This window comes from Papio anubis, chromosome 1, assembly GCF_008728515.1.
Source record: "Papio anubis isolate 15944 chromosome 1, Panubis1.0, whole genome shotgun sequence".
Taxonomy (NCBI): Eukaryota; Metazoa; Chordata; class Mammalia; order Primates; family Cercopithecidae; genus Papio; species Papio anubis.
The window spans coordinates 158513074-158527529 of record NC_044976.1 but is presented as its reverse complement, the minus strand read 5'-3'; the positions used below and the strand labels follow the sequence as shown (position 1 = coordinate 158527529).

At 50.0% G+C, this 14456-nt stretch overlaps 1 protein-coding gene across 4 annotated transcripts; it reads right to left on the bottom strand.

Annotated features, from left to right (window-relative positions):
* Positions 1–96: 96 nt before the first annotated feature.
* On the bottom strand, positions 97–8142 carry CHI3L1 (chitinase 3 like 1). Of its 4 annotated transcripts, XM_003893272.3 has the most exons (10): positions 7781–8142; positions 7476–7505; positions 6347–6548; positions 5736–5792; positions 4799–4949; positions 3889–4010; positions 2331–2454; positions 1636–1818; positions 927–1043; positions 97–751 (listed from the first exon to the last, which is right to left on the bottom strand). In XM_003893272.3, the coding sequence occupies exons 1-10, from the start codon at positions 7803–7805 to the stop codon at positions 611–613; spliced, it is 1152 nt and encodes a 383-aa protein (XP_003893321.1). In that variant the 5' UTR covers positions 7806–8142; the 3' UTR covers positions 97–610. The 4 variants fall into 4 exon arrangements, with proteins under 4 accessions (XP_003893321.1, XP_031512725.1, XP_021784140.1 ...); XM_031656865.1 differs by lacking the exon at positions 927–1043; XM_021928448.2 differs by lacking the exon at positions 1636–1818.
* Positions 8143–14456: the final 6314 nt, after the last annotated feature.

The window sequence follows — 14456 nt, the reverse complement described above, 5'->3', positions numbered from 1 at the left end:
CCCAAGTCTCAGAGGAAGGAATCCAGAAGAGATGGGGGAGGGGAGTCCAGTGGGTCTATTGGGCACTCAAAGATAGACCAAAGCAAAGCGCCAACACACTGTTAAGCTCTTGTACTTTATTGAGCAGCTGTGGAATTAGGAAGGGGAAGTAGGATAGGGGACACGATTACGTTCCTAAGTGAAGATTTCAAACTGGGCTTTGCAGAGGGTATAATTAGTATGGTCACTGTGTCTTGTAGGATGTTTGGCTACTTGGTGATAGAGCTTGCCAAAATGGTGTCCTTTGATAAGAACTGGGGGGCAGGGAGTTTAAGAAATTCCCTTGCCAGGCTTGGGGATCTGTAAATATTTCCATTAATCAACAAGTGTGTACTAATCCTGAGTCTTACATTGTGATGCCTCACTATCCCCGCAGCCCCATCCCTACCTCCCTGCCCACCAGGGCTGAGCTCAAATCTGTGTGTTGTGGCCCTCTGCATAGACTCCGAGGGAGGGAGACTGAGGCTCAACCTGGGACTCAGCAGGGCAGGTGATCAGGCTCCTGGCCAGCTGGAGCCAGAGGGGGATGGGGCATCCTTGGCCCCCGTGCTGTGTGCAGAAGAACAGAGGGCTAAGTTGCGGCGAGTGCATCCTTGATGGCATTGGTGAGAGGGAAGCGCAGATCCTGGCCACAGAAGGAGCCCTGGAAGTCATCCAGGTCCAGGGCCCATACCATGGCGCCTGCCAGCTGCCTGTCCTTCAGGTACTGCACCTGGCAGGGGAGGCCCAGAGGAGCAGGGCTGGGTTCCCTGGTACAGAGTGTGTACAGGGCACATGTGCTCTGTGAGCCCAGCCCAGCCCTCAGTGCAAGGGACAGGAATCTGGCTGCTGGGAGCAGGGCCTCTTTCTTTCTCTTTGTCCTGAGGCGTGGCCTTGGGGAAGCCTACCTTGCTTTTGACGCTTTCCTGGTCGTCGTATCCTACCCACTGGTTGCCTTTGGTGGCATAGGGGACCTGCTGGCCGAGGATTCTATGGACTGTGGCTCCGCGGAGGAAGTCACAGATCTGAGCAGATAACAGGGGAGAGGTCGTGTGGGGAGTCGTTCTGAGACCTTGCAGGTCACCAGGAGACGCCACTCTCCAAATCTCTTTTAGCTCCTGCTGCCTCCTGCGGCCTCACTCTCTCCAGGGTCTGCAGGCTGCATGCGTCACACAAGTTTATATAAAACAGACGCAAATGTCCCAGAGATGGTGGCTGCCTTGGCCCTGCTTAGCTTCTTCCATTTAAACAGAGATGCGAGGCCTGCTGGTTGACATTGAGGACAGGCCCAAGGACACACAGAGCAGCGGAGGCTAGATGAAACAAAACCCTGCCTCTTGACCTCTGCTCTTTCCTGGGCTGGAAGGAAGACCTCAGCCCCATAGCCAGAGGGATATCCCAGGGGCCTAGTGCTGCAGGCCCATGTGCCTGTACCTGCTGGAGACTTTCAGCAACAAATGTCCTAACCTTTCCCTTCCACTTCCTCAGGCATGCAGGGGCAACCGGACATTTTCTTTATTCCCAAAGGAGTAAAAGCAAGAACGTGGTGGGGAATCACCTTCCCCAGGGCTGCTGGTGGTGTGGGGGGAATCCTACCTTCTCCCCTAACTCCATTACCTCATAGTAGGCAAGGGTCCCTGCCTCCTTGGTGAACCGGCCTGGAATTCCTGGTCCCGAGATTGGGGCTCCAACACCAGTCTCAGAAGAGGCCAGAGTGAAGCTTTTCCCGAAGGTGGGGATGCCCATCACCAGCTTGCTGGCAGGAGCCCCCAACCTCAACATGTACCCCACAGCATAGTCCTGGGTGGGGTAGGGTGGGAACAACGTGAGCTGTTAATGCGCAGGTGCGGAAGATTGAGCAATTAATACTGCTGCTGTCTTGACAGCGATTATAGGTATAGGGTGCACTGGGGATTCCCCTGTCCCTCCGGGAACTGATCATGTCACTTTAAAGTGAATTTTACGGTTGCATTCTTGAAAAAAATCCTTTGAGGCATAGGAAGGGACTATTACTATTTGACAGATGCAGAAATCAGGTGATTGGCTCTGGGGGCACAATGGCTCCCACCTCCTCAGTTCCCAGCTTCTCCCCATTCTGCCCCCTGCCTACACTCCATTTACCCTGCAGACTACCTTCCCAGAGCCACGGAGCATACCCAGACTTTGGGCCTCAGTTTCCTAATCTGTGGAATGGGCCTCATAACCCCTGTCTTGCAGGACTGTACTGAGGACTAGAGGGGTTGGTGTGTGAGCACTGGCAGATGGCAGGTCTTGCGGCCCCTTCCTGGCCCTCCCTCCTTCTGAGAACTCACAGTGTTGCTGAATCTGTCAGGACTCGCATCCTCCTGGCCTCGGAACAGGGGACTATGATGGCCTGTGGACCCACGCCAGGCTCCATGAAAATCGTATGTCATGATGCTAATGAAATCCAGGTGTCTGAGGAGGAAGGAGATGGAGGGTGAGGCAGGAAATTATTAATCAAAAAGATTTAGGCCAGGTGCGGTGGCTCACACCTGGAATCCCAGCACTTTGGGAGGCTGGGGAGGGTGGATCATGAGGCCAGGAGTTCAAGACCAGCCTGGCCAAGATGGTGAAACCCCCGTCTCTACTAAATAAGCCAGATGCGGTGGCAGGTGCCTGTAATCCCAGCTACTCGGGAGGCTGAGGCAGGAGAATTGCTTGAACCTGGGCCGCAGAGGTTGCACCACTGCACTCCAGCCTGGGCAACACAGTGAGATTTCATCTCAAAAAAACGAAAAAACAAACAAAAAACGAGGAAAGCTTTTGGGCTCCCATTTAAGGCTCCAGCAGGATGTGAACAAGGGAAGCAGACAGCAGCCGAACAGGCTGCTAGCCTGAACCCCATCGCTGGCACACCACCCTGTGCCACTGCAGGGCATGGGCTCAGGGTCCCACAAGGGCACTTCAGTCAAGAATGGGTCCTCTGTTATGCCCAGCACACGTTTGGGAGCTGGCTTCTATCCCACCTTACCCCCACCACTCCTGCCATGCTTATCTCAGTGAAAGCAGATTCAAAGTAGCATCAACAGACAGCCTGGCGGGGAAAGACAAGGCCAAAGGATGACCTGAACCTAAGAGGCACTGGGTGGGAGGAGGTTTTGCACACCCGCAAAACCCGGTGAGCCCACTGGGGGCGGATTGCATGAATACGAGCTTCTTCAGATATGTGGGGCAAATGTTTGAGAGCCACCTGTTTCCCACCCTCTAAAGAATCCGTTTAATTAAGCACTGAGTTCACACCTCCCTGGGATCCTAAAGGAAGCTCTGAAGTCATTTTGGAGAGTCTTTGTTCCTTACTCCTGGGTTTCCCGAGACTCATGGCTCTGCTCTCTGGAGAGATGAGGCTGCTTGGCTGCTCCTTGTTCCTCACAGGCATGAGGGGCGGGGTGAGGATGAGGCGTGGGGCCAACAGGAAAGGGGGAGGCCTGTGTGTGTGAGAGAGCCTTGAGGACTCCCCAGCACTCTAGAAAGAGGCTGCTGTTGGCCTTTCCAGGGCCCAGCACTCTGCTCAGCCTGGCATGGAGAAAATACTCTGCAATGGCCAGAGGGTTTGAATAGCTTTTTCCATTTCCCTTTCCAAAATACTTTCATAGCAACTCTCTCAACTGCTCAACAACAGCCCAAGTGAAAAAGGAAAGGCAAGGATTGTTATGCACCATTTGACAGATGGGGCAACTGAGGCACAGGGCAGGTAAGCGACTTGCTCAAGGTCACACATCAAGGCTTTGGAAGAACTGGGACTGGAAGCCCAGTGTCCTCAGTCTACATGCAGTGCTAGGGCTGGGGGTGGCGGGGAAACAGGAGTGTTGACAGAGGTTCTGGGGAGGCTGCCTGGGGCAGGAGACTCACTCGGATATCTGGGCAATGTCATAGCTGCTGTCAATGGTGACCTTCCCCGCAGACACTGCTGCACTGAGCAGGAGCTGCTTTTTCCCTGGCTGGGCTTCCTTTGCAAATTCGGCCTTCATTTCCTAGATGGGAGACAGGCAGGTGAGAGAGAGGGTCCCAGAGGGCACGAGAGAGGTAGACTTGTCGAGGGGGCCTAGGTCTCTGTGCATCCCATTTGCTATGATCTCCAACCTGCCTGGGGCCTGGTGGAAGTGATAAAGTGGCTCATCAGTGGTCCCATCCTCAGGTCACCCATCCTTTTCCTAAAAAACTGACTACTCTTGTCACCAGACCCATGCACACCCATCAGCACTCAATTACTCCCTGTCCTCGAGGGAGCATCGGAACAGTGGGTGACCCCTATTGGCCCGCAGATGACTTTGGGGGACATTTGCCTTTCGGTCTGTGCTTTGTTCTAGCTGGTACGTGAAATCCCAAAGTTAAAGTGATTTTTATTGGTATTGTGAACAATTTGTTTAGACTTCCTTCTGCCCCTGGTAACTGGAGATGCTTGGGCTGCCCCAGACAGAGCTGAGAGCCGCTGGACGCAGTGCATGCTGGGTATGGGTGGCATCAGGATGGGATCGCAGGATGGACAGTGGGCATTGCACTAAGTGGGTAGTGACGAGTGGGTGCTCCGCTCAGTCACAACCTTCCACCTCTTAGAACCCCACTCCCACCTCCCACCATGGTCACAAGAAGCCTTCCTTGCTGTGTGAGGTCTTCAGGGCACGGGGTCCTAGGACACTGCAGCGAGGCTTAAGTCTCTCTTTACCTGTCCTCAGGAGGACAGCAGCTGAAGCCAGCTTCTAGCCCACCCCATTGCCTCCTACCTGCCCACCTCCCTCCCTGTCCCTGACCTGACCAGCACCTTGATTAGGGTGGTAAAATGCTGCTTGTCTCTCCGTCCAGGGTAGAGCCAGGCAAGGTCCAACCCATCAAAGCCGTGGGTGCGCAGAAATGGCGGTACTGACTTGATGAAAGTCTGGCGACTCTGGGTGTTGGAGGCCATCTTGGAAAATCTAGGACCAAATCAGCCCCGTGGTGTGCTTGCTCAGTACTGATATGCTAGGTGCCTTGGGCCTTTGGTGGGGTTTCCAGGACCTGCAGAGCTGGGAGCCTGAGGCCACACAGCTCTGGGAGGGCATGACTGGGAGAGGGGTCACCTCCAGGCATGCATGTGCCTTAGAGCCAAGCATTCCAGGTTTCCTAGTCCTACTCTATCACTTACTAGCCAGCCACTGTGAAAGGTTATAACCTGAGTCTCAGTTTCATCATCTGTAAAACGGGGACAATTATAACAGCTCACCGTGCTGTTGTGAGGACGACATGGGATCATGGGGAGACAGGGTGCTAGACACAGAGAGAGCACCCAGCACATAGGTGCCAACAATGGCCATACCCAGCCCCATTTCAAGCCCTGCTCCAACCCCACCTAATTCGAAGACTCCTCCCAGGGTCTCTCCACTCCTCAATTTCACCATTGGTTTCCATCTGTCTCTTTCCAGCCCTAATGGCAGTAGCCCCAGAAGTCCCATATTTTCGGGCCTGTGAGGTAGTAAATAGAGCGTCGGCAGGGAATTGGGAGATCCACTGTTAACTTGCTGTGTGACTCTTGGCAAGTCCTGCTCCCTCTCTGGGCTCTGCTTTCTTTGCCACACATCAGGCAGGCCCCTGACAACCAGGTAGGCCTTGTACCTAACCAGTCTGGAGCCCCTGGAACATCCCTACCGTGGGTGGGGGAGACCCAAGCTCCTCACTCCTATGCCATCATCCTGTGCCGTCCTGCCCCTGGGAGAGGCTCCTACCTTTGAGAGCCAAAGTTCCATCCTCCGACAGACAGGAGCGTCTTCAGATTGGGGTTCCTGTGGGGCACAGGGAGGTGGGGAGGGCAGGGGTGGAATGTGGTTGTCATGACACTGGGTGTGGCCCCATGTCTGAGAGGCCATAGTAGGTTTCCTGCTTTGGGTGAGAGGCTGGGTTAGGTTGCTGATGTCCTCCCATAGGACTTCTTGGGAATCCCATAGAGATTCATAGTGGTGGATCTCTGAGGGGTCACAGGCTTCATGGGAGTTACTCTGAGGTCTGCTGCCCATTTTTGTTTTCCCCAGTGGAGAAGACAGAGTATGGCAAAGTAGAGTCATGCACATTTTCCATGCTCCCTGGAGAGCACGTTGGTGGGGGGGAGAGGGTTCCCCCTTCCCACAGAGGCTCAGCTGTGCTTCCATCTATACTCTCTCATCACCCCAAATATTGCCCAGCACCTACGGTCATCCCCTCCGCCCATTTAAGCCAAGCCCCTCTAATTCTCCAGTCATAGATGAGTAGGGTGGGGCCTGGCCCATCCTTCTGGGTGGGGTTGCCCTGCCCTGGGACCAGCCCAGCTGGTCCCTCCTCTCCTGGCCAGCCCTGGCCCAACCTGTTCTTGAGTGTGTTGAGCATGCCGTAGAGTGTCACATCATTCCACTCCCAGGTGTCGATGTGATCGTTGCTTATATTGGCAAAGCTGTAGATGACGTGGGTACAGAGGAAGCGGTCAATGGCATCTGGGAAGCAGCTCCCATCGCCTTCCCGGTACTGGGACCAGCTGGTGTAGTAGCAGACCAGTTTGTATGCAGAGCCTGAAGGAGAAGTCAGGGGTGGGGCCCGGGCCAGGATTCGGCAAGAGACCTCAGGCTGAGCCCAAAGCTGAGCACCAGTGGGGTGTGGGGGTGGGTGAGGAGGAGTGGGATGCAGATGGTGAGCAAAGTCATAATTCTTAAATGAAAGGAGCTGGTTCAGGTCCCCCTGCCTCTGGGGAGTTCCCTGACTGGTGAAAATAAGGCCTGTTCCGAAAATGCTTAGAAAAGATCAAATGCAGGGATGAATACGCTACAGGCGTTGTGTGGGGGAAGGGTAGGAGCTGGTGAATAAGGGTGAAATGGGACCTGGTGCCAGCACAACAGGCTTCTTGGAAGCAGTGGCTTTGTGGGAGGGGAAGGCCCAAGACAGCCTGTGTCACAGATGGCTCTGCCTTTCAGGCTGGCACCTTTAGTGACCTGCAGTGAGGTCCTTCATCCATGAGGGACTCTGGCCCACCCTTCTCTGCCTCCTGGTGAGACTGCCTTTAACTTGTAACCCACCCAGAATGGCTGTCCTGTGCTCTCTCAGCAGGTCCCCCAAGCTGGGGCACAATATCACAATGGACCAGGAAGTCCTTCCTCGCCTCTAATTCCGTTTCTCCTGCTGCAAACAATGTGGGCATCACTCATCCAAGCAGCTATTGGGCAACTGTACTAGCGGCTCCCAGGGACTGTTAGTCAAAGCCTTCACTGAACCAGGACCTTTAAAAGTTTCTTATTTTGAGAATTTTCACATAACCAAAGAGTATAGTAAAATAAACATCCATATACTCCTCACTCCGGTTTAGCAAACGTGAATATTTCCAAGCCATTGAAAGCACAGAAGAAACTGGCCAAGTGTTCCCCTGGATCTAAGACCTCTTCCACACCTGCCCTGTGCCCTCACCACACCTCTGGACTTAAAGTAGGGGTGGAGGGATTACTCACAGCACTGGAGCAGCACCAGGACCACAAAGCCTGAAGAGAAATCCAGGGTCAGACCCCTGCAAGTGCATCCTGCCCTTCCGCCCTGCTTCCTCCCCCAAGCAACTGAGAACCCCCTTCATACCGTCGTGCCCCCACCCCACCCCGCCTCCTGGTTGCAGCCTCAGTCCCTCCCCTGGCCTCTGGCTCTGCTTCCCCTTTCCCTTTCCCCACTCCCTTAGTCCCCTACCCAGCAGGTAGAGGGCTCTGCCGGCTGTCTGGGCCTGAAAACACGACACTGATGGATTGACCTTGACTAGCCCCGGTACCTGTTTGAGCCGCCTTCACACACATTCTGGCTGCCGCAGAGCAGGTCAGGGTGTAACCTCTTCCCTTGCCCACGGCTCCTGGTGCCAGCTACCTAGACAGGGCCTCTTCCCCAGGCCCTGTACTTCCTTTATATACCTGTCCCACTCCACTCCCTGACTCAGCAAACCAGCCCTTTTATGGGAACTGAGCTATGTGTCAATGAAGGAATCACGAGGCTGGCAAGTGGAGGCGGGGGAGTACTATGGATTACCAGAGGAGGGTTGAGAAACCACAGAGTTTTGAAAACTTTGGGTCAGGTCTTCATGAGGCACCTGCCAGCAGAGAAGCCACCAGGGTGATGATGGGGGGCTTCCGGAGATGTGACTCAGCCGCATTTCCCAGCCTTCCTCCCACTCCTGCACCCCACCACTGGCGCTCTTGCCAGCAATTTCCTGGCTTTTCTGGCAGCCTCTACCTTTGCATCTTCAGCATTCACTCCAGGCCCCTGGCCAGGTGGAAACTGGGCACAATTGAGTTACATAAGCCACAGTGCCCTGAACAAGGCTGTTGTTTTCTTCCCAGGCTCAGCATTGCCCTGCCTGACCTACCCTCCTACCCTCCCCCTCACACTTTCTCTGTGTCTTCAGGCTGGGCAAGGGCCAGAGAGCCTTGGGAGGAAGGAAAGCACACAGCCTGAAACTGAGCACTCCCTTTTGGGCTCATGTCTGCTTTTTTTTTTTTTTTTTTTTTTTTTGCAATTTATGTGCTGATTATTTAGAGGGAAAGACGGGGAAATTCCCAAGAATGGTTTAAGCCCTGGTGCTATTTTGTTTCCGTTTTGAAATTCCTATAAAGATGAGTGAGATAGGATCTTTTGCAAGCTCGGTGCTGCAGTGAGGCACTACGGAGGAAATACAGGCCCTACAGGGCAGCTGCAGGGAGCATCTCAGATCAGTCAGCTCCCCGGCTCACTCAGTGAGGCTTTGGAACCCGAGCCTGATGATACAGCCCCTCTCTAAATCCTTCAGTGATCTCTCATCACTCCTAGGACAAGAACAAAACTTCTTAACGAGGCTCTCTGCCTGATTATGTCCCTGTTTGCGGATACTTTTTTTTTTTTGGCCAAATATCCAGGACAACTCCATTCTTTGCAGACTTAATAGGCAGTGAGTGAAAAGTTCAGATCTCCAAGAGCCAGAATGGATCCGAGGGCTTCTCAAGAAAGTATGTTTATTTTTCACTAATGTTAGGTAATAATCGAATTTTGTCCAGGCTGGTTTTGCAGCTCTCTCTTGGTGAGGTCTCTCTCCTCTCTCCCTCTTCTCTCCCTCTTTCCCTTTTGTCTTCCTTTAAAACTCAGCCAGTCCCTTCCCTTCATTGTAAGAGGGGTGGACAAAAAGTGGCTTGTCCAGAATCACACTTGGTGAATACTAAAGGGGCATCACTTTTCCTTTTTAAGATGACTGCCTCCTTTTGTACCCAAGATGACTGACAGCAATGATAGTCAATGATAGCTTCTTCTTGTTCATTTGGGGCGCTGAGAGGAGGAATTCTAATTTCTAATAGTGATATTATGAAGTGGCATGCAAATGCAAAATTTTTCACCACAGAGCACAGGGTGTTAAGAAAACACCTCCTATTTTCACTATCTTCCTTTGTTAAAAATTATTTCATAGGCTTACATTGGCCCAAGCCTTGCTGTCCTATGCTCCCTCCAGCTCAGTTTATTAATTCCACATGTTCTGTCTGAGGGTAGCTTTGTCACAACGAATGGCCAAGATACCCCCTGGGCCTGTGTTGACAGGATTTGCCAAGCGTCCCATAGGCTTACCACCTCCCAGCCTTATCTCAGGCCGTGACCCCCACACTCCCTATATTCCACTCATGCTTGTATGTCTTTTTTTAAATCCTTATATTTGCTCTACTGACTCCCACCACAGGGCCTTTATATATGACATCCATTTGCCTGTAAATAACTATGAAAGATCTGAGATTTTATGCTGCTTGCAAATTAATGAGATAGCTACAGTTTCATGGATGTTGGCAGAAGACAGGAGACTCCTAGGTCAGAGACAAAGGACTTCATTATCCATGGCACAGCAAGCAGCATGAACTTCATGTTTGGGTCAGTTCCCCTTAGCCCCCAAGTCCCACAAGGGCAGTGTTGGAGGAGCCCGGGTAGATGCTGTGAATGCAATGAGTTACATCACAGCAGAGGAATCACTAGTTTAAGGAACCCAAATCTTTCATGCTGAGCAGTAAGCCTTCCTCACCTTGGCCAGCCCAAGATAAGGGAGACACTATCTTTATTACCGGACAGTAAACAAATCTGCCTTTTGGTCTGGAGGGGGACACTCTTTCTATCTTCCAAGGCTGTTTGCTGTGCAAACATCACTAAAAAGATTGCCTAGAGCAAAGAAGCCGGTGCCTCTGCCCATAAGCTGTGCAGGAAATGCAGGCCACCCATGGAGAATTGCAGCCTAACACTGCTCTTCTTTGGCTGCTTTATTCTTCCTCATCCTTCAGATTGCAGCTCAGCAGGCACCTTGTCTGCAGAAAAGGCAATCTCCAGGTGACAGAAAACCTGCTATGGGGCTGTCAGAGCACTTTGTACCTCTCTCCTTAATACGTGACTCAGTTATAATTTTATATGTTGTGTGTGGGAGTGGATGCTTTATTGTTTGCCTCCCTCACTAGACTACACACTCAGTAAAGGCAAGGGCTGGGTCATTTTATCCACCTTTGTATCTATCCCCAGTGCTTGAGACATAGTAGATGCTCAGTAAAGTACTCATTGAATAAATTAGTAAATGAACACATGACCTCAAAATGGTGCATAACTTCATACTCTTATATTTTGAGTTTAAACCCTGATGTTCTCAAAATTTCATCTCATTCAATAGTTTTTGTTACCCTGTGAAGAACTGACTCAGGAGGTGCCGTAAAACCACAAAACAAGCTTCCTGACTTAATTTCCCTAATCAAACATTTCTAGGCCCCACAGTACATTGATAGTATTCAATCAATGCTTGTTAAGCAAGTGTACTAGACTAGTTGCCTCGCACTGAGGTAGACAGTAGAGACAGAAAGGTGAATGAGAACAGAGAGGCAGTCCCTGTCCTCATGAAGCATACAGTCTGGCCAAGAAGATGGATATTAAACAAAGAAAAACAAGTAATGTATTACAAAGGAAAGGTAGGTGTTAGCCTGCCCCCTGCCCACTGCAGCCCCACAGAAAAAAACTGTGCAAAAACCTGGGGCAGGAAGAGGCTGTTATGTTCCAGGAACCAGAAGAATTCAAGAGTGGTTGAGGCATGGAATTAGGGGGAGGGAGCTCAAGAGAGGCACAAGGCGAGGCTGGATCAGGAGGCAGAGGGTGGACATTACCACCATTCAGAAAACAAGTTCCTGGGAGCCTGGGCTGGCTCCTTGGGCACAGTGGTTTTGAGGATTCCTTCATTTTGCATGGCGTGTCAGGGCAAACAGAGGTGGTGTTGACGCCCCACCAAATACTTGAGGAGAATTCTCTCTTTTTCAAGCAGTCTCTTCCTCCAGAGGATGGACTTCTGCCAGGCAGGAATTCAAATCATCTCCAAATCCTCAGCTCGGCGGTGGTGCTGGCGCACAGTAGAAGCTGTCGAAGACTCAGAGGCAGAAACACTTAGAGAAGAAAACAGTTGCTTGTGAAAAGCGGAAGCGAGTCAGATTTCAGAAAGATGGGCTCGTCAAACACGAAACGCAACAAGTATTTGAAGGGGAAAAAAAATGACCCAAGGTTATCACGTTTGGTGGAGATCAGCATCGTTTTTACAACACAGCTTCACTTAACAGCATAGCAAAAATCAGGGATGAAATTGTTTTTGTCAGGGAATTCTCTTTTTTTTTTTTTGAGGTAGGGTCTCACTCTGTCACCCAGGCTGGAGTGCAGTGGCGTAATCTGGGCTCACTGCAGCCTCAACCTTCTGGGCTCAAGCCATCCTCCTGCCTCAGCCCTCCAAAGTGCTGGGATCATAGGTGTGTGCCACCGCACCCAGCTGGGAATCCAAATTTATGGGAAATAGCCAAGGCTTATTATTTTAGAGTCCTAAACCAGTCAGGATAACATATTATTTTTGGCTTATCTCCAGATGCAAATTATCCCCATCCCCACCGCGCAGTGGTACTTGGTCATGAATGAAGCCAGCAGAGTGAAGAGTTGGGCTTTGCATCTATGGATTTTCTTTCCTTGTGGGCAAATCCTTGCCATTGAGGCATGGGTTTAACAGTATATGTTGCTTAATAACTTCCTGATGCAGCATCATCAAATTGATATTTTGTTTTATTTGACCAAAATTTATTTCTATTGACATAACAGGAGGTGTTGATGAATAAATAAATACTTTCTTTTTGTATGGCTAGTGAAACCAGAGCCACATGATATTAATGCTTTACAGTGAGCTTCTGTCTGGAGGCTTTGTAAAGCCCCTAGGGCTGGGAAGAAATTACTTTTATGTGTAAAGTATTATATCAGCACCATTTTCTCTAAGATTCCCATATGTGTTAATATTCCCAGACTGCCAGGAAATGTAGGTTTTATTTATTCTTTTTTTTTTTTTTTTACTACCTCTAAGGCTGGAATTTCATCAGTTCTAAAGCCATGCCAGAGTTTTCTAGAGGATTTCATAGGTGTCATTTCCACATGTAAAATGTAGTCTTTATTCCTTAATAGTGGCTTATCATATAACAAAAATTCTTTGTTTGGCCAAATTTCAGTCGGGCTTCTGAAACTTCTCCTAGGCCCATCTGTGCGCTTCCTTGTAAAATCTGGTTTTAGCAAAGAGCCCTGCTAAGTCAATTTAGCAAGAACCCTCTACCCTCAACATCTGATCACCCTTGACATCTGACCAGGTTCCTCGTCCTTCATCATGCCCCAGGGGATGTTTGATCACCCTGGCCTGTCTGCAGCAAGAATCCTGTTAGGTCTGTTTAGCCGGAATCCCCCTTACTCCTGTTTCCTCTTAGTAATTTCTATCCACTGACCTCCTGGTCCTTAGCTACTGATTTCCACTTGCCCATGCTGTATTCATAGTTGAGTCCAATCTCCCCCTACAACCGCAAGACCCCATTGCCCTGGTTCCTGTACCTATCATGACGATCTTGAATAAAGATATCCTTACATACTTCAACAAGTGGCATTGGATAATTTTTTTCTTTAACACATACCTAATTAAATGGAATTTTGGCATGGTCAATATCCAATTATTTTCTGGTAAGAAAAAGGACAGATTCTCATTGGATCTATATAAATAACCTACATGACCATAAACATTCATTCTATCTAGAAGTGAATAAGCTATATTAATTTATTTGGTTACAGTTTTCCCCCTCAAATTTATAACATAGGATATTTGATCATAAAAAGGAAAGGAACTTGTAAAAGCACTGATAAGAGGAAAAAACATAAAGTGTGCTTGTTCTGTTCTCTCACTCAACACAATGACAACCATCAACGCAGGAGACTTCTGCCACCAAGTGTGTGGGTCTCTCGCCATCACCAAGCAAGCACTCGCAGTGAACACCAGCTGGGTGTCCTCCAGTTCAATTCTGATGCTCTCGGCCTGCAGAGAGCATCAGATCCCACAGGTTGAGGGCTCAGTCCTACAAAACCGCTGCCCCTTCAGGCATCAACCACAAGTCTGGGCCTCTGGAACTTTTGACCGACCAGCTTCAAGTTGGGGTTCCCACACTCACTTCTTTAGGTTTAATTTGTTAGAGCGGTTCACAGAACTCAGGGAAACACATTTACCGGTGCATTATAAAAGATATTACAAAGTATGCAGATGCTGAGATACACAGGGCGAGGTATGGGGAAGGGGCTTGGAGCGTCCATGCCCTCCCTGGGGGTGCTGCTCTCCAGGAACCTCCACAGGCTCGGAAGTGCTCTGTACCCAGTCATCATGGCCCTTTATGGAGACTTCACTGGGTAGTCATGATTGACAACCATGTAGAAATGTGATTGGACAAGAAGGGTGCGGTCTAATACTAATAGAGGCGATAGGGAAACCCAGCAAGGCCTGTCTGTTCAGATTCTTATTGGCCTCTATGCAGCATTCCTTCCTCCAGGGAACTGGGCAGACTCTCTTTTGAAACAGGGGTCTTAGGACCTACAATCCGACAAGGTAGGTCAGGGGATTTCTTTATGACCAGAGAAGGGGAAAGATTAGAGTATATTTTTATTGTCTAAGGCCTGCTTCTGAGGCCTATGACACCCCAACAGTAAACACAAGATTGTAACAAAGGCTGCGGGAGTTACGAGTACTGTTCTGTAAACAAGTCCAGTTGACACAGGTCATTATAATCTGATCAGGCTGCACAGTGAACTTCTGACCGGAGGCTTTGTAAAGCCCCTAGAGCTGGGAAGAAATTGCTTTTATGTGTGAAGTATTATATCCGTGCTATTTTCTTTAAGATTGCCATATTTGTTAATATTGCTAGCCTGCCAGGAAATGCAGGGTTTTTTTTTTCTTCTTTCAAAATTGTCCTGATGACATACTAGTTTATAATCTATTTTAAGATTTCCCATGGGATTGTTTTTTCTTTTGAAATTTGAAAGTTCAATTGGGACGAAGTGACATTTAAAGAGTGCTTCCATGTGCTGTAAGTATAAAAACCAACACTGAATTTGAAGACATAGGTTGAAAAAATAAGGTTAGCTCT

Excerpts from the sequence above, each read along its gene's own strand:
- CHI3L1 (XM_003893272.3), bottom strand. The coding sequence starts at position 7,805 with ATGTGTGTGAAGGCGGCTCAAACAG. Across the intron at positions 4,950-5,735 it reads TGGAACTTTGGCTCTCAAAG|ATTTTCCAAGATGGCCTCCA; the intron begins GTAGGAGCCTCT and ends ATTTGGTCCTAG. Across the intron at positions 1,044-1,635 it reads GGACCCTTGCCTACTATGAG|ATCTGTGACTTCCTCCGCGG; the intron begins GTAATGGAGTTA and ends TTATCTGCTCAG.